The sequence below is a fragment of the Tetrahymena thermophila genome, assembly GCF_000189635.1.
Source record: "Tetrahymena thermophila SB210 genomic scaffold scf_8254564, whole genome shotgun sequence".
Taxonomy (NCBI): Eukaryota; Ciliophora; class Oligohymenophorea; order Hymenostomatida; family Tetrahymenidae; genus Tetrahymena; species Tetrahymena thermophila.
In genome coordinates this window covers 255867-275541 of record NW_002476335.1, presented here as the reverse complement: position 1 = coordinate 275541, position 19675 = coordinate 255867, and the positions used below count along the sequence as shown (strand labels likewise).

Genomic DNA, 19675 nt, shown 5'->3' with positions numbered 1-19675 from the left:
TTTTTTTTTAAATAAATTAAAAAACTCAATTAATATAAAAAGAAAAATTATATTTATTTAAACATAAGAAAAACACCAAACTAAGTAAAATCAAGAAAGATAACACAAAATTATACATTTTAGATAAAATCCAAAGCAATTTTAAATTTGGATGTTTCGATCTAAGCTGTTTCTCAGCTTTAAAGACTAGTTTGTAGGAGGTTAGTATAATAAATAGAAAGAAGCATTCCTCGAGGAATAGCTTAAAATAATATCTAGTTTTAAGATAATATTTTCTATTGGTATAGTTTCCTATTGTATTTTTGAATTAGATGAATAATATAACTTAATATTTAAAATACTTCCTTATTTCTTTGTATGGCTAGCAATTTTGGTTGCAACTATCAAAGTTAAATAAAACTATAAAATTTATGTACTAAAACGAATAATGGTAATTTTGATTGAAATAGCTTATACTATTGTATACAGAGAAGTTTTAATGAGGAGATTTTCTATAGATAACAGTTAAATTTTAAGCAAAGTACAGCTATATTTTCTCTTATTCTTCCAATTAAATTAACTTATCACTATTTGCATATTTGATAGCTGGATTATGAAAATATTTCACCTTATATTTCATACAGAATATATTGTTTTTAGACTTATTGAGCCTAATTTTTGGATTATGATTTTACAAATAGGATTGGGATTTGCTACCTTACTTTATTATAATTCTGAATTTTTAAATAAGAAAAATTTTTGGAAATAAACAATTAAATATGAAAACTCAAGAGGCTGGCAGTATCTTATAGATTAATTTTTACCACTGCAAATATTTGTAGTCAGTTACTCAAAATAAATAAAAAAATCTTCACAAGATAAATAATAGCCTGAAAAAGAGAATGCTCTGAAGTAATAGAATCCATCTACAATTAAGTAATTCAACTCAACCAATTTCAATAGTAATAAAGATACCAAATTAAGAAATACAATATAACAATCTCATGCTTTAAGTGACAAATGCAAATCAGATGCAATACTAAACTATGCAAAAGACAGCTAATAGCAAGAAAGTAGTAGTTATAAATTAATTAGAAAAGAAGATCTTGAGGTCATGTTTTGTAACAAAAATATCTTGCAGATTTTTAATTTAACTTAAAAAAATGATTTAATTGATATTGCTGAGAACATGTTTTTTCCTTCTGCAGTTTAGCATTAAAGCTAATCATACAATTTTTAAAAGCTAGATTCTCCAGAAAGTAAGTAAACTACTGATCCTCATTTTATGAATACAGTAACAAAAATTAAATGTAATGAAGTGAGCTCTTCTGAAATGAGCTGCGATGAAAGCGAATCTACCACATCATAAAAATTTGTGCCTAAAAACTTATTAGAAAAACTATAGTATGATTTATATCCTCTTTACTAACAAGAGCAGTGCTAAATCAATAATGTGAATGAATAACAAGAAGATGATGAAGAGGATGATGATGATGATGAATAAAACTAAAATTATGATTTCGAATCTTTCAATTAATTTAGGCAATTTGGGAACATTTAATTTAATTAGATATTTTAAGACTTTGAATTTTTGAAATGTAGCAACAGTAACTACAATAATGGAGACATTTATTGTAACATAAAATATTGTCACAAAAATAAAAAGAATAAGACTTTTGATTTAAAAATAATTAAGTGTATGTGGAAAAAAAAGAGTTCCTTTATTGTTATGATGACAGATATAAGCAAAAAAGAGCAAATGTTGAGAATGAGAGAAATAGATAAATTCAAAGATAAAGTGATTGATTCTATAACTCATAATCTTAAAACTCCACTCAATGGAATTTTGCTATCTTGTCAAACATTATAAATGAATTTGAAGTAGTCCGAAAATTTGGAAATTCTTGAACATATTTATTAAAATAGTTTCATTTTACTTAACATGATAAATGACATTCTCGATTACTCAAGGTTCCTCAAAGATTAGCTTAAATTAGAAATGAAAGAATATAACATGAGCAGTATTTTAGATGAAATATATGCAATAATGAAGTTACAATTTGACATCAAAAAGCTTTAGTTTAATATCAAGGACTACACGATGGACGCTTAGATATTTACAGATAAAAATAGGCTGATCCAAGTTCTTCTTTAATTCCTTACAAATTCAATAAAATTTACTCAAAAAGGATACGTAAAGCTTAAAGTATCTAAATATAAAAATGCTTTTAAATTCACGATTGAAGATACAGGATAAGGAATGTCTAAGCAACAAATAGAGAGACTAGGAAACCTATTCATGCAACCTCACAAGTCCTATCAACATGGTAAAAAATCATAAAATTTATTTTTTTCCCATAATTTAAAGTAAATTATTTTAATGTAATCGTACAACTCATGTATTTTTTAGAGAGTAAATAAAATAATCAATTAAAAATTAATATATTCAAAGTGTTAAAAATTTTCGAAAAATGTAAACAAGGAAGAGTTATTATAAAAAATTTATTTACTAGTCATGATAAATTTTATTTGTGATATTTCTTTGATTTACTAAGTAGTATTATCAAAATCTCCCAAATTAGCTATAATATCTTGAAAATATTTACTATTTTAACATTTGCAGCCCACTTATTTTTTTTGCTCAAGATCTTTTGGAGTAATTTAAAATACTTTGCTTAAAAAACTAAAAGTAATGAAGGTTTAAAAAATCTCCTTATGAAAAATTTATGCGTTTACAGAGAAAAATATAATAAAATAGATACACTTGATAACTATGAATCAAATACATCAAAATCAATGATTTTACAAAGAATTTTATTATATGAGTCGAAAATTCACTAGTTTATTTTTATTAATTTATGGCAAATGCGAAATAAATTAATAATTGAGACCATAATTTTAGTCTTAGTTATCTATTTTAAGAAACTAAATGCAAAAAGTTACTATGTTAAAAGCTAAAAATTCAATATTTTTTAAGATTTTTTGTAAAATTTGATATTTTTTTTCCTTTGTAGAATTAATCCATTGAAGGAAAAAATTTTCCATACCTTGAATTTTGGAAGTTTTTAAATTTTAAATTTATCTTATAATTTCTAGTTTTAATTATATTTTATTGTTATTATTATTAAGGTGTTGGACTTGGTTTTATCATGTGCAAACATCTCTTAGATAAAATGAGTTCAGAAAATAATTTAACAGTGGTTTCAGAAGAAAATAAGGGGACAACAGTAATATTCTTTATAAGAAGCGATCACCCCTAAAATAAAATTTAAAATAGATAAATTACAGAAAATAATAATAATGAATTGTAAAATCAGAAGTAAAATTTAGTTACAGCTGACCATAGCGAAGAATAAAATAATCCAAAAATGTAGAAGAAAAATAGTCTTTATATTATGGCTAGCGATCACTTAAAGTAGGCTATAGAACACGAAATCTAGGATAATAAAGAAAATGCCATACATCCTTAATTAAATAAAAAATATATCCCTCATTTAAACACATAGAATCCCCCATAAAAATAATTAGACGATTAGTATAGTAGTTAAGAGTATTCTATTGGACATAATTAACAAAGTTTTTTAAATTTTAAGCAAGAAAAAATATTCTACACTCCTGAAAGCATTCATAATGCAAAGCTTCCTCCTCATTTTGGATCTCCTAGCTTATTCAGCTTAGCTGGCTAAAGAGATAGCATAGTAATGGATTAAAGCCACTATCTTTATGGAAATAACTAATAGTAATTTTATGGGAAATCTAGTTTTCATGATAACCATCGAATATCTGAAATTAAATAAGATATTGATACCTTAAGTAAATAATATCATAGCTAATAGGATTTATAACAGTCAAGAAGATCTTCTCAGAATAAAAGAATTGTTAGTATATTTCAAGATAAAAATAGAGAAAATTAGGTTCATAATCATAAGTCGCTAACATATCCATAGGATGTTGCAGCATTATAGAAACATGCTAAAACTTTAAATCACTTGACTGAAAATACCAATCAAAACACAGTTTAATAAAATAAATTTAATAGCAGAACACATTCGTTATACTAAGAAGAGTATCTGCCCTAGCTCAATATGTAAGAGAGTATATTTGTGTGTCCAAATTCATCCTAAAACAACTTAAACTAAAAATCTTTTAATTGTATTAATTTAAGTAGTACAAACAATAAAAATAAAATATAATTTAACAACAACAACAATAATGTTAATAACTTATAATATCAAAATTAATTTGTAAATATATAAAAACCAAATTAAAAACCGCTACTTAATACCAATTTTTAAAAGCCATAATAACCATCAATAAACTTAATATCACAGATATATGTTTCTTCTCATTCTGATTCCTCTATTGAAAACAATGAGGATGATAAAGATTTTGAATTGAGAGAGAAGCAAATGAGTGAGAATAAGTAATAGATTAAAGTTTATTGCTAAGAAAAAAAAGTTAAAGATGATTTTAGTTGTTTTCATTTCTCTAATAGCCTTACTAGGAGCTAATCTTAGAATGTGTAGAGAGAAGAAGATTAGATTTAAGAAGATTAAGAAAAATTAATTATTAGGCATTTAAATTTCTAAAACTTGCGCTCTACTCCTCAAAAATATCAATCAAATGAATAGGTAAATGAATGTCACTCTAATAATAAGATTTTGTAATAATTAACGACTCCAACTTTAAAATATATAGACGCTTCCCCTTTTAATGATAAGTGTGAATAAAATGATAATTTATTAAATAACCACTTAAATAATTAAATTACCTAAAGTCCTGCAACAAACATCACAAATATTTCTCATCAGCATGGTAATAAAGCAAATGATGAAAAAATATCTGTGAGCATCCCTTGTTTGAATAATTGTTAAGAAACAATAAGCAAGCCTCATCAAATTTAAAAATAAAAAATAGTTTCTTAGCTCAATTTAAAAATACCTTCGGATCAAGCAATTTAACCTTATGTTAATACAACATATTAGGATTTAGTAACAAACATTTAAAATCTGATTGAGAATAAGATTTAAAAAATTTTAATAGTTGATGACAACCCCTTTAATATACTCTGTCTCTAAACTTTGCTGAAAAAATTTAATTTCTTGAAAACTTATGAAGCACATGACGGAAAAGAAGCTGTTGAAAAAGTACAGAAAGAGCACTTCGATCTTATACTAATGGATGTAAATATGCCTGTGATGGATGGTCTAGAAGCAACTGCCAGAATAAAAGAAATGCTACGTAACAATATAATAGAGCCAACAAAAATTTTTATCGTGACAGCTTTTGGAGACTCTTTAGACAAGTAAAAAGCCCTAAAAATAGGAGCAGACGCTCATATCTGCAAACCTATGACTCTGGCTACGCTTTATAACGAATTAAAGCACAATTTTTGAATAAATTATAATAAATTTGATAAGAAAAAAATATATATTAAACAGAATAATAATCATATATTAATTATGCTAAATTACAAACAGATTTTAAAAAAAATATTAAACAAACCAACTAACCAACATTAATTACTTTAAATACTAAAATAAATGAGCACCCTCTCGCTTTGTACATTATTTTTTCACTAAATTAGAACAATTAAATTTTTGAAGTTAATTTATTTCTTAATAAAATAAAATATTTAAAAACAGTGAATATTGTTAATTTATATATTTCTATTTATTTATTTGTTAATCAGTCAGTTATTTAGTTAATGTAAATGCACTAAATAGAATTTTTTTCTATTAAAAACAATTTAAATGTAATATTTTTTAGTTTTTTCTGATTATAAGAGATTAATCTATTTGCTTTGAATGTAATTTCTTCAACTTTCAACTGAATTAGAACAATTATATTTTAGAAATTATTTTATTTTTTAATAAAATTAAATATGCCAAGCTCAATGAATATTTTTAATTTTATATTTTTTTATTTATTTGTTTGTCATTCAGTTAGTTAGATCTATAAATAATATTGTTGCATTAAATTTATTATCTATTTTTATAAACTATTAACTCATATATTTATTAAATTTTTTTTCTGATTATAATTACTAATATGCCTTCTCATTTTTTGATGGCAAATGAATATGTTTGTTTATATTTTTTTGATAAAGCGAAAAGATATTTATCTTAAAATATAATTAAAAAGATAATTTAAATAATTAATAATTAATGTAGATCTTTGGAGGCATAGTTTTGTGAATAAAAGTAAAAATTAATGAATATTTTTAACTATTTTTCCATAAATCAATGAAATTTTAAGGTAAATTTATATATTTTTAAGTAAAATTTATAATTTAAGAAAATTAGAAAAATAATAGTTTTGCATGTATTATTTCTTGTTAAAAATTGCGGACAGAGATAGTATAATTAATCATTTATTTATTAAAAAAATTAATTAAAAATTTAAGATTAAAAACTTATAAAAAAATAGTAATATAGAAAAAATGGCTAACGGTGTTACAACTGAATGGGATGACATCCAAAGAAAGCTTGGTAATTTTGAATAGTTACCTGTAGTCCCCAAGCAATCAGAATTGAACTAGCAAGCTCAAGAAAAGCTTTTAGAAGTAGGTAAATAGATGAAAAGAGATGGAGATGAGGATAATCTAAGTGATCTCTTAGATGAGTTCGAAGATGACGATTTTATGAAAGAATATCAAAGGAAGAGAATGGAAGAATTGTAAGAAGTAGCTAAGAAACCTCATTTTGGATCAGTTTACGAAATTTCAAAAGATCAGTATGTAGAATAAGTAACAAATGCTCCTGCAGAGAGTTGGGTTGTTTTACATTTATACAATGACTCAAATGAGGTAAAAATAAATAAAATACAGAATTTAAAAAATAAATTTATTTTATTTTCTTTCAACAAATTTGTTAATTTTTTATTATGTATGTGAACATATAATCTAAATTTTACTTTTAATTTAAAATAAATAGTACTGCCTTTTAGTTAACTAATACTTTACAAGATTAGCAGCTGAGTATCCTCTGGTTAAATTCATTAAAATCGTAGCAACAAAGTGTGTTGAAAATTTCCCTGAAAGTAACTGTCCATGTTTTATTATATACAAAGCTGGAAAGATGGTCTAAACCTTCCATAGCATAGATAAATTTTTGGGAAGAGTTACAAAAGAAACTATTGAAAGATTTTTACATCAACACTCTATTATTTATAATGAAAAATTTGTTCAATAAGATTAAGAAGTAGAAGAATATAGAGATATCCTTAACAACCCCTTTAAAAGAGGTAACGGTACAGGTTATATGGATAAGATCGATGATAGAGAATATAGTAATAGCGATATAAAAAAGTTAAAGTTTTGAAATATTTTAAATCAATTATGTATATATTTATTTAACTTAATTTCTAATGTGTAATAACTATATCAAATTGTAAATTTTAATGATCTTAATTTTGATATCTACAAAAATTTTATAAAAAATATCCTTTTTTCTATATATAATTTTCTGTAGCAAAAATACTAATTTTATAAATTAATAGCATTCATTAATTCAGTTAGCAATAATAAATTAATCAATTGTCTAATTAAAATTGTCTTAATTAACTAATTTATTATACATACTTTAAAATATTATTATTATCAAATATATATATTTTTTGTTAGTAAATATCTTAGTTTATAAATAAAACAATTTTAAAGAAAAGTTATTTGAACATCAAGTAAAAATAAAAAGCTATTTAGTTATTTTGTTTTATTATATATAAACCAAATTTCTCTATTTTATTAGAAATATCTTTTAATAGAAAGCAAAAATACAATTTTGAAACATGAATAACCATTTATTTAAATAAATTATATAATTTTTAAATATTTAAAATTAATAAATTATTATTTGTTTTTTTAAAACTAACTTTTACTTACATCCTTTTTTATTTTTAAGCATAAATTAAAATATACTTATCAATTTATCTTTTTGTTAGATAGAACCTTAGTTTATACATAAAACAATTTGAAAGAAAAATTATTTAAGTAACAAGTTAATAAAAAGCTTATAAGTAATTTTTTTAATTTTAGGTAAACTAAATTTCTCTAACTCATTTGAAATATCTGATTAAAAGAAAGCAAAGATATAATTTTGAAATACAAATAGATAGCCATTTGTTTAAATTAAGTTATATAATTTTTAATTCTTTTAGGTTAATTATTTATTATTCGTTTTTATTTTAATACTATTTTTACTAAAATTCTTTATTTAATTTTGATATTTACAATTTTAAATCTCCCTAATTTATTTATTTTCAAGAAAAAATCAAATTGAGCATTTTCATTCCATATTCATTGTACTATCAGGATTTATAATTATATTTTCTCCATCAATAGCTTTTATAATTTCGCTTGAAATGATATGATGATTACATTTTTTCACTAATTGCTTCAAAGCTTTCTTTTAAAGTTCACTGAAATGACCTAATCATTATAGAATTTTTTTTTTAATTAAAATCAATTTATTTACAATTAATTTACCTGAATATTATCCACAAAAACTGAGAACCATTTAATGCCATAAAACAGGTAAAACATTCTTTTCATTTACGAATTTGACTAAATACTCAACAAGTCCATCAATTACTCTATTGGGGAGGGCATATTTCTTTTCTATAATAGTTTTCATCATTATACAAGTAGGTCCATTGAAAGGCATTGAGCAAAGTCTCAATAAACAAGCAGCAGAGTGCATGACAGGGACTGTCATTTTAGATAATAAACTTGCAATAATTTAAGCTTCTTTAAGAGTTGTTTCAGGATCCTTTATAATTTGAAATAAAATTAGATATTACTATTCAAAATAAATAACTATATTTTAATTTAGTGTTAAAAGTATTCGTATTTACAGTGATAAGTGGGAAGATGATACCTTTGAACCAAGCAGCTGGCTTATAAAGAGCTTTTTTCAATGCATTATAATAGTGAGCATTTAATTTTTTATTTTTCTTAATATCAGCCTTTACAGCAGGATAGATAATCTATTATTTTAATGATAACTATTTAAAATGTTTTACTCTACTAAATGTTTACCTTATTAAAGAATACTTTGGCTCTATGTCCATCTAAGCTTGAAGAAAAAAGCTTAACAGCTGCAAAAAGAGCCTATGGAGTCCATTCTGAGGGTCTTGTTAATTCTAAAACTTCCTCCCATTACTCCAATCCAGGAATTATAACAAAAGCTCTTGCAAGCTTGCCACTTCTGTAATGAGACATTAACTTTGCTATGCTATTTTTTGAAAAAATAATATAAGATAAAATTTTTTATGAGTTGATTGATTTTATGTAAAACAAAAGATAATTGCTATTTGTTACTCTTAATAAACTATTTTGACTTTAGGATTTTTTAACATGTTTTCAGCATATTCCTTTTATGTCTTTTCTTCAAGTTTATTTGAGATATTCTATCCTATTTCATTGACAATATTATCAAACAAATTCTCATCTCCAAAAGCAGAGCCTGCATTAGCTCCGATAGAAAAATGTTTCAAAATTTCTTCATCTTCAGCAGTAATTTACATCTATTATTAATTTATTATAAAATTCATTTTACAAATAGATTTTAAGGTTAAAAATGTACATTTGTGGGTACAACGAAGAATCCTTGATTATCAAATTCCTCAACTTGTTCTTCAACTGCATCTTTAATCTTTTGTTTTTTTTCATTTAAGTTTTTTTTCTTTTCAACTCTTTCCTTCTTTAATTCTGAAATGTTGCTTAAAGGCTTTTATAATTTAACTTTTCCATGTTCATCTTTTTTCATAAGCTTAACTTTAGAATCTTTGTTTGATTTTAAGTTAGACTTAACTCCCTTCTTGGTTGAATGGTCAACCTTTTTCTTGCTCAAATCTTTTTTAGAAACTCCTACCATTTTATACTTTTGAATATTTTTATGGACTTATTGATTTTTATTTATGTATATAGTTTTGCTTAACTATGCTATTAATTTTTTTTTTTTTTCTACTTTAATAATTACTTGATTTTGTTTTAATCAAAAGCTCAAACTCTACAAATTTGCAAGATATATTTAATTAATTTGCTTATAATTACTATATACTAATTTTAACCAAATTAATTTCAATCTTGATATTTTTTATCAAATTTCATGAAAGAATTATTTAATTAATTGATATTTTATAGAATATAGCTGTTTAGAAAACTTAATCATTTTTTTAATTTCCGCATTTATTATAAAAATTTAAATCCAATCAAATATTACTATGATTAAAAAGTAACCATCCAAAATTGTTTTAATTATAAATAATTTAGTTTTAAGAAAATTAAAGATATTTATCAAATTTTAAAATTCATTCAACAATAAATGTTTTATTATTTTTTTATATTTTGAGGAAATTTCTATTATTAAAAAAAATACTGACAAAAAAAATCATTCATTAAAATACTCTTTTTTTGAATAAATAACAACAAAAATTAGCCTAACATTTTAATTTTTAAGTTTAGAAAATGAAAGTAGATGAATAAAATGAAATTAAAAAATAAATCTAAAATAAATTCTATTTTTATTTTATTTTATAACTTCACATTTATATAAATAGAGAGTATTATTAGTTTAAAATATTTCATTTGAATGGCGAACAATTGCATATAGGACAATTAAACAAATCTTTTTTAGAAAACCAATCTGATATACAATGGCTATGAAATTCTTTACTACAAGTCTAACATTTAAAAATACTTAGCTTATTTTTTATCTCCACTAAACATATTGGACACTCTATTTCCTCTGTATTTGTACTGGTATGTTTTTAACTATTTTCTTTTTTATTGCTTTTCATACCAGTTACAGGATATTTTTTAGTTTCTACTATGAAACAACCAGAATTTTCATTTGAAGATAAACAATCTTCTTAGCAAGAGTTACTTTACTGAATTGTTTGATTTCTTTAGGTCTTTTTACTTGCGCGATTAGCTTGAGACCTTTTTTTTTATTTTTAAATGGTTTTGTTTTCTCTCTAAGGCTGTACCTCGTGTGTATTAGTTGCTAAAAGTTATTAATTTTATTGATTTCTTGTTTTAACCATTTACTTTTACAAACTTAAATTCCTTAAATTTTTGATATGAAATTAATTGGTTTTGTGATTACTAGTGCTAATCAGACACTTCTTTTATAATGCACTTGTATATAGGGTGCCTTTTTGTTTAAAAAATTCTTAATTACATAAATTTCAAAAATATAAATCAATAAATATGACAATTTCAAAAATTTTATTGATTTAATAATTATTTTTAAAAACATATTAAAAACTTGTAAAAAAAATATGGTCAAAACATTTGTATTTAATTGATTCAATGGATAATTATTTATTAATATATTTTTTTAACTTTTAAATTAAAATTATTTAAATTTTATTTTTAATTTTAATATTTTTTTAATAAGTTTTGTAAAAAGCCTTTGCTTTTCTTTGCAATTGTTTCACAAAAATTGAGATTTGCATAGAGGACATTCACTCTTATTAGAACTCTTAAACCACTTGTGGATACAGGAAGAGTGGAATTTCTTCTTACAAGTTTTACAAGGCAATTTAGGTAATTCACCTGAAGTAGAGTTAATGACGTAGTAGCAAATAGCGCATTCTTCAAGTCCTTCTAACTCTTTATCTAAATTATCTTTCCACATTAAAAGAGCATTTTTAATTGTATTGTTCTAATTAAATAGTAATGACTTCATCATTAACATCCATTTATTAGTTTTTTGCAAATTAACTTTCATGCCTCTTTTAACTTCTGTTTAAATGTGTCTATTTAAAGAAAATTGTTAGTAAAAAATAGATAAAAATTAATGAAAATCAAATAAATTTTTGAATTTTTAATAATCTGCATCATATTTTAAGAAATTACTTTATAGGATATTCTAAAGGTATCTTCAAATTAATTTCTAATTTTTAGTTCTCTTTCATGTATATTGCATTTATTTCTCTCGTTTTTTTCAGAACATAAATATTAAATTCTTCAGACTACCATTCTATAAATAAAAAAAATAATTTTAATTAATTAAATAAATTTCAAAACAACTAAAAAAATTACCAATCTAACTTAATTCAATGGTTTCTACTTCTTTCAAGTAAAGAGCATTGCTGATAAAGCTCTTGATTAAGCTTTCAGCAACCTTAATGAATCTTTTTTCTGCTGTATTTTCCAACCAGTTACGTAAAAAGAAGGGGAATTTAGATGAGAAAATATATAAAGATTAGACCAATAGTTAAAACAAGCTTTCTTTGGACAAGAAATCAGACCTTTTTAATATTATTTATATTTTAAATAAACAAGTAAATTTTAATTTAAAGTATTTTTTTATGAATTTTGGGAAATATTTTATTAATTTTTGAATCATTTTTTTATTGTTTTGAGAAATAATTAATGTATGAAAGCAAAAATATTTTTCAAGAAAAAGAAATAATTAAAATAAATTTAAATAATTAATATATATTTATTTACCATTCAGGATTTACATTCTAAACATCTTCAATGCTAATGGTATCTTTATATTAAGATTCGGGGATTTCTAAATATTCAATCCATTAGAATAAGACAGTTAAAAAGTTCTTGTAAATGAACTTATTTTCATCTAGGTAGATTTTTAAAGCTTTTTTAACTAATTCATGGTTTTCGTCTGTTTCAGGGGAGTTAAGCTTGTTAACAAAGGATATCCAAGTTAGCAAATGACCATAAGTCTTAGGGTCTATAATGTCTTAATTTTCACTTTCATCTTCATCATCCTCATCAGCATCTTTACCTTCTTTTTCTTCAAAAGGATTTAAATAATTAATATTATCTGTTTCTTCGCTCTAGGGATTTGTGGAATTGTTATCTTGATTTGTTTTTTTCTCTTCTTTTTACAATTCAACTTCATCATCACTCTATATACCTTATTATTTCTTAATTTAAGCAATATGCTTTTGCTTTTCTTCTTCAGTAAGGATAACATTTGTAACATCTAAATATTTTAACAGATTTTCAACATTCATTTTTTAATCATAAATGTTTTGCAATAGCTTATCTTCAAAATCTTCATCCGAGGCTTAGCACTTTAATGTAAGATCTACCTTTGGTGAGAAAGCTTGATAGAATTGTTTTAATAGTATGAAACTACTCTTTTATATAGAAGGATATCTACAGTTGAGTAACTCATATGATAAGTTTTCATCAAAATATTCATTTAATATTGTGACAAATCTGCTTATTGTTTCTGCAAATTCAATAATCACAACATCATTAGATTCATCTATAATCAAATTATTATCTATGTTATTCCTTTAGCTTTAGTCTTATTCAAATTCAGTCAGTTTAATTAAGCATGTGTCCATAATATTTTGGATAACAAACTCTTTGAAATCTGAACTGAATCCTTCAATGATGTTGACAATTTTACGCAAAAATACCAAGAGAGAAATCAAGGCATTAGAGCTTAATTTTCTAGGTTTAGCATTATATTCAATCGATTTACGGAAATGATTCTCTATTGCAATAAGATTAGTTGAAAAAGGCTCAATTCCAATTTTTTCTATAACAACATTAATGAAAGTGAAAAATACACTTGTATAATAATTCTAATAGTTGTTATAAGAGTCAAATTTTTCGAAATTAGTTAGCATATACTCTGTAAGCTAAATTTATTATCCTTCAGTTGTGTAGAAATCATTGTAGAAAGAAGCCATCAAAATATCTAAAGATATTAAAGAGGATAACTTATGGTTATCAGTAAGTTCTTAGGCATTCATTCTACAAACTTCGCTAACCTTTTTACGTAACAAATCTTCGATGCTACCTGAATCTTTTTCAAGCTATTCTTAAAATAGGGGTAGTAAATTTTTGATCAAAATACCTTCACGAACCATCAGATCAATATTTTCCAATACAAAAAGTTAATCTAATTTTGTTTTGACTATATCATTGAATATTTGTTATTGTTTATGAGTCTCTATTCCATCAATCATGATTTATTTTAAGCAAGCCTTCAATGAGTTACCATAAATTAAACTCTTTTCTATAGCCAATTTCATCATATAGTTTAAGAATTGGAGGGCTGTTTCAAACTCTTCTTCAATTTACTTTTTTAAAATAAATTTGTAAAAAAAGGAATTGTATTAAAAAATTACTTTATGAATGAGGGGTTTGATAAAATTATTTGCCAAGTCCTTAAAATATTTTTTAAGTTGAATTGAATTAAGTATAGCAAATATCTGTTAACTGCTAATCAAATTTGAAATCAACCAGAATCCATTTTAAGAGACAAATAGTTTCTAAATGTAAGCATTAAAGTCAATAGATACAGTAATTTACTCGAACAGAGCTTCTAATAATCTCCAATTTCTTTGTTCGAATATTATATTTTCAAAATATTGAGGCTCGAGGATTGTTGAAGTGAGTTAAAGTATTTCGTCTTTCTTTTTATGGCTTTTCAAGAAGCTGAAGGTGTCTACTATCAACTTAAGAAGAGTATCGAATTTGGTTTATTTTTTATCAATAAAGATAGTATTCAGCTCAAATTTAAAAATGCATGTAGCATTCTCTATAATCCTAGTTAATGCAGCTTAGTCATTTATGAGGTATTTAAATATCTTAAATGCTTATTGAATACGAGATTTTAATTTCTTTTCAAAGCAGAAATAAATAAATTTAAAGAAATCATTAAAAAATTGTAAATGATCAAAGTTTTGATCTATCACTTTTGGGAGGTCTTTGTAAATTTATATGCAAAATAAGTAATTTAGCTCAAGCTCATCAATTACTCTGCTTGTATTTTTTTCTTAGATTTCTCCATTAAAGATTGATTCTCTCTTCTTGGAAATGTTGGCTTAAATCTAGCTAATCAACTTAATTTTATTATCTCTGTTTAAGTAATTTTTAAAAATGATAACTAATAAAGGTAAACTAACACCTAAATATCTATCCATTTTTCCAAAAATATGAGATAAAATTCCAAAAGCAAGGGTCTAATATTCTTGGTTATTTTATAGGCGTGTGCACATGTGAACTCTATTTTTTTGAGATTAAGCAGACTCCAAGGCGCTAAGATTCCTTAGTATCAATATGTCGTCTAAATTATTTTTTTTTAAATTTTTATTTCATAAATGACAAAATAAATTATAAATTAAGCTAAATTAAATAGAAAAATATGTTACCTATTGGTTTTATTTTATTTACATGAGTGCAAAATTAGGAGAAGTAAGTAGGACTTGTTTCAGGAAGAGCAAAATGAAGTATAAATTATAAGTGAAGGAGGGCTTTAGGATCTACTTGATTCAACATTTTAATGTGATTCTAAATATCTTTTAGGATTTGCTAAAATGAGCTATATTAAGGATGTTGCTCATCTAGTGATTCAGACCAAGAATAATAAATTTAAGAAATAAAAGTTGTAAACTTTTCAAGAGAAGTAGGATTTGTTATTGTTTTAATATTTTAAATAATTGATTAAACTGAAAAATTAATTGTTTCTAAAGAAGCTACTGTTTGTTAAGTAACTAAGTTTGAGAAAACTCCTAATTATATTTCGGGTGATTTTTATTCTTCTTCTTATTCTTATTCTTGCTTTTTTTGGGATTTTTATTAGCTGGAATTGAATAAATTTGCATATAGCTTGTATTAAGTGCAAATAGGCAGAATTTTTTCAATATGAGAATCATTCATTAAAGGTTGAATTTGACCTTTTAGATCATTAAGGAGATCTTCATGCATCTTTTGAACAGCTGAATCTAATTTATTAAACAAAACACTATTCTTGTTGACTAAATTTGCAATGCTCTATAATAAAAGTATGTAATTATTGTATTTAGTAGTGTCTTTCTTAGCTGTCTTACTAAAAATAGATGAAAACTCATAAACAAATTCATCAAAAAGATCTGTTTCGTTAGAATTGATTGATTCAGTGTTGAAATTGTTAATTAGTTAACCCAATGAGTTAGGGATTTATTTATAGGGATTCATTACATTATCAGCAATATTTTATTCTAAATAGATATTTAATATATTGCAAATCAAATCTCTTATTAAGTTACGAGCTTATTTCTAAACATTTTTAAGGGATTTTACTTCTTCTTTATCTAAAACAACAGAAATTCTTTTGAGAACAATGAAATAAATACATTCAAAGTATGACTAAACAAGCTAATCTCCGAAAAATTTAATTTCGTCATGAGTAAAACCTGCAAGAATAGACTCAAAGAACTTTTTGATAAATGAGAATCTTTCCTTAATATATTCTTCAGGATTAAACTTGTTCTGTTATTAAACACTCTCTTTGTTTAAAATGGAAGTGAATGCAGCCATAGGTAGTTTACTTAAAAAGATAATGATGTTTTAGTAAAATTGCTTTCCGATACCTGAAGCAGCTTTTTTAAGAACTTCAAGTGATTTGACTTCAATCATTTTAAGGTCACACTTAGCAATTATTGCAACAGGAGCTTTATCCAAAACAGTTAAAAGACATCCTTTCCACAAAGAATACTAAATTTACCTTTCTTTATCATCAATAAGTGGCATTATATTTTTTGCTATAACTTCAATATTTTATTCTAAAACTTCTTATGAAATGGTGTTCATAAGAACCTATAAAACTTCAATAACAGCTGCACGCACTTTAATTCTCTTTTTAGAAAGTAGTTCTATGAGTATGCTTTTTTTCCCCTGTGCAAATAGTTCTTCTTCCAATTAGCTAATAAAAATATTTGGATCTTTGCTATCCTTATTAAGCTAAATTGCTCTTGCTATAGAATTAAGAGAGGAAACAACTAATCTATCATATATTTCCTATGATTCATGCTCACTTAAATTATTATTTTCGCTTTCAATCTACTTTTACGTTATACTGAGGTAATATTTTAAGTTAAGAATGTACTTTTCCATGCATAAATTAAACGCTTAGGCCTATTTTTCTTTAGGGAACATCTATTTTTTATTACAAAAAAGTTAAAAAAAGAATTTCCCTTTAAATATCTGATTTGGCATCGATAAAATCATTTTTTAAACTATCACTCAAACATTATTTTAAAAATTAAGATATAAATGTTTATTACAAAAAGTAATTATTTAATTGCCAAAAATAGTTAAATTTTATTCAAAAATGAAAAAACCTTGTCGAAAGCTTGATTAGCAATTTATGAGACATCAGCAGATGGATCATTCATTTATATAAACCAATAAGGAAAGAGTTCCTTAAACTAGGCTTGCAAACATTTACGGTTTTTAGAAATGATAATAATTAAAACATTATTGCTTTCTTCAAAAACTTTTCTATCATATTCTGAATTGACAAACTACTTGTACAAATAAGTCCATGTAGAAATGAATTGTTCAAAGAACTCTTCAGGTTACTTCTAAAGAAGTTCCTTGAGAGTGTTTAAAGCTTTTAGCTTTGTAATTTAACTCTTTTTGTTTAATTGACTTAGACATTATTATATTTCAGGATCGTAAGAATGCTATTAAAAAACTTGTTTGTCTTCTGTCTTATCTAAAAACTTCTTTACTTAGTCTGATTTCTCAGCCTTGTTTGCTAAAAACATGGCTGATAATTGTGAAAACATGTTAACATTTTCATTTACATGAGATAATAAACCTGTGCTCTAACCTTGCTTAGAAAGAGCTGACTTATCTTTACCTCCCTTTTTCTTTTACTTTAATTCTACTGCGTCCATTTTAACACGTTTTGTTGCTAATTTTCTTTTAGAATTATTTTTAATCTAAGATCTATATGTTATAATAAATTCTTTTAACTTTTTAATCTTATTATTTGATTCCTAATTTCAGTAATAAACTAAATTAAAAAATTAATATCTTTTTAAATGCAGAATTATCAAATAAAAATATATAAATTCTTCTAATAAATGGCTACCTGCACAATACACTAAACATAAAGAATTAATTATACATAGTTAAAGTGGCGACAATTATTTTTCTATTCGCTCTATCATTTTTTCAATCTTAAAAATTCTTTCTAATCGAATTTAGAAAAACTAAACCGAAAAAGTTATTATTAACCCTAAAATATTTTTTATTTATTAAAAACATTAATTTTAAAAAGTAAAAATAAATATTTCATCTGAATTAAATAATTAACTTACTAAAAAATAAACAAGCTTTCATTCATTTATGTAATTTAAATATTCTTTTTGCAATTCTAAATCGTTTTATAAAAAAATAATTGATCAAATTCATTTTTAAGTTTCCTAGTAAAAATATGTTGATTTAATATAATTATATTGTAAATTCTTTTTAATGAAACCATTTAAAACCATTTTTAATTCAATTTTTGATAAATTTCAAATTATTTTTAAGAGTTCAAAATTTTTAATTTTTAAGTTTGATTTATAAGAAATTACTTTATATAAGTAAAAGATACTGTATTCAACTATTTTTTTTTTACAAAGTAATATTGAATTTCAGGTTAAGTTAAATTATTTATAAACTAAGTCTTTATAATTGATAAAAATTTAAATAAAAAATGGTTTTATTAAGATTAATAGAAAAAAAGGTTTTACAAATAAGTAATTTTTTTTCTAATAGAAAAAATTTGTCATTTATAAGACAAAAAATAATTTAAATATTTGTTATTAAACTATAAATCTTACAAGAATGCTTTTTCGTCACTGTAAATAGACTTTATTTCATGAATGTAATGTCAGAAATTGATATTTTATAAAATTATTGAGATTTACATTTGGAAGAAAGTAATAGAATTTAAGTAAAAAAAATTACTGCATGTGGTTGACTCCTGATCGAATAAAAAATTATTAATTTAATTTTTTCTTTGTTTTTACTAAATTAATAATAAATAATTAAACAAATTTTTTAGTATCTTTCTTAGATAGTAGGTTACTGTTTACAATTGCAGATTTTTTTGTCCATCAGTACCTGCTTCATCATTATGTAGAAAAATATTTGGCAATTGTTAAAAATGAAATTAAATAAAACTATAAAAGATCATTTATTATTAAGTATTTTAAAAAAAATATATTATAATTTTAGCATCAATTGTGTTATTAGTTTAAAAGAAACAATAAATATAGTTAAAATATTTCAAAATAATATTTACATATTGTTGTTTATGCTTGAAAATGAATTAAATAGGAGTATAGATTAATTTCTGGATTTTATTAAGTGGTAGAAGATGAAAACCAAATATGATTATTTTTATAGTCTTTCTTGATATGATTTTTTTAATATTTGGATAATTAATTTGTTTTATAAAAGCATTCCGAATGTAAAAGATCATTTTATTCTTTAAAAGACTATAAATCTGTTCCAATTAAAAAAAAATTAGTCATAATAATAATAAATTATTAATCAGATACTACAAAAATAAAATATTTCTTTTTTTGAGGTTATTTTAAATTACAATTTTATGATTGTTACTTACTGCTACATTTTGTAATTGCTAGTTATTAATTTTAAAATTTGCAATATTTTTGTTTAGGATGATGAATTCCAATACCCATGTAAGTGTACATTTTTCAAATAAACACTATAATTCAAAATTAGTTAGTAATTTAATTATTTGCTTAATTTCTAAATGGAAAGAGCATTTCAATTTAGAAAGAGAGAAGGTTTCAAAGATTGTAAGTATATTTGGATGGATTTATCTATTTATCTATCGATCCAATAATCTTTGATTTTTTATTGTTTAAATTTGCATAATAACCATCACGAATTTTTTTAATTAATTTTTGATTGAAT

The 19675-nt window shown here is 23.5% G+C and overlaps 5 protein-coding genes across 5 annotated transcripts; 2 read left to right on the top strand and 3 right to left on the bottom strand. All coding sequences in view use genetic code 6, as the record gives it.

The window, feature by feature from the left end:
• Positions 1–50: 50 nt before the first annotated feature.
• On the top strand, positions 51–5699 carry TTHERM_00218500 (response regulator receiver domain protein). The gene is made up of 2 exons (XM_001020522.2): positions 51–2306; positions 3109–5699. The coding sequence occupies exons 1-2, from the start codon at positions 152–154 to the stop codon at positions 5373–5375; spliced, it is 4422 nt and encodes a 1473-aa protein (XP_001020522.2). The 5' UTR covers positions 51–151; the 3' UTR covers positions 5376–5699.
• Positions 5700–6421: 722 nt separating this feature from the next.
• TTHERM_00218490 (phosducin-like protein) lies at positions 6422–7301 on the top strand (the record flags this gene model as incomplete). Its single annotated transcript, XM_001020521.3, has 2 exons — positions 6422–6787; positions 6915–7301. The coding sequence occupies 2 exons, from the start codon at positions 6422–6424 to the stop codon at positions 7299–7301; spliced, it is 753 nt and encodes a 250-aa protein (XP_001020521.1).
• A 963-nt stretch (positions 7302–8264) lies between these two features.
• TTHERM_00218480 (bystin) lies at positions 8265–9854 on the bottom strand (the record flags this gene model as incomplete). The annotated part of the gene is made up of 6 exons (XM_001020520.2): positions 8265–8407; positions 8465–8747; positions 8833–8964; positions 9017–9212; positions 9299–9504; positions 9564–9854. 6 exons carry the CDS (start codon positions 9852–9854, stop codon positions 8265–8267), a joined length of 1251 nt encoding a protein of 416 aa, XP_001020520.2.
• A 709-nt stretch (positions 9855–10563) lies between these two features.
• Positions 10564–11025, bottom strand: TTHERM_000218479 (RING finger protein; the record flags this gene model as incomplete). The annotated part of the gene is made up of 1 exon (XM_012798727.1): positions 10564–11025. One exon carries the CDS (start codon positions 11023–11025, stop codon positions 10564–10566), a length of 462 nt encoding a protein of 153 aa, XP_012654181.1.
• Positions 11026–11417: 392 nt separating this feature from the next.
• TTHERM_00218470 (RING Zn-finger protein, putative) lies at positions 11418–17637 on the bottom strand (the record flags this gene model as incomplete). Its single annotated transcript, XM_001020519.1, has 7 exons — positions 11418–11742; positions 11843–11966; positions 12029–12237; positions 12440–14052; positions 14101–15041; positions 15127–16891; positions 17077–17637. The coding sequence occupies 7 exons, from the start codon at positions 17635–17637 to the stop codon at positions 11418–11420; spliced, it is 5538 nt and encodes a 1845-aa protein (XP_001020519.1).
• Between the last annotated feature and the right edge of the window lie 2038 nt (positions 17638–19675).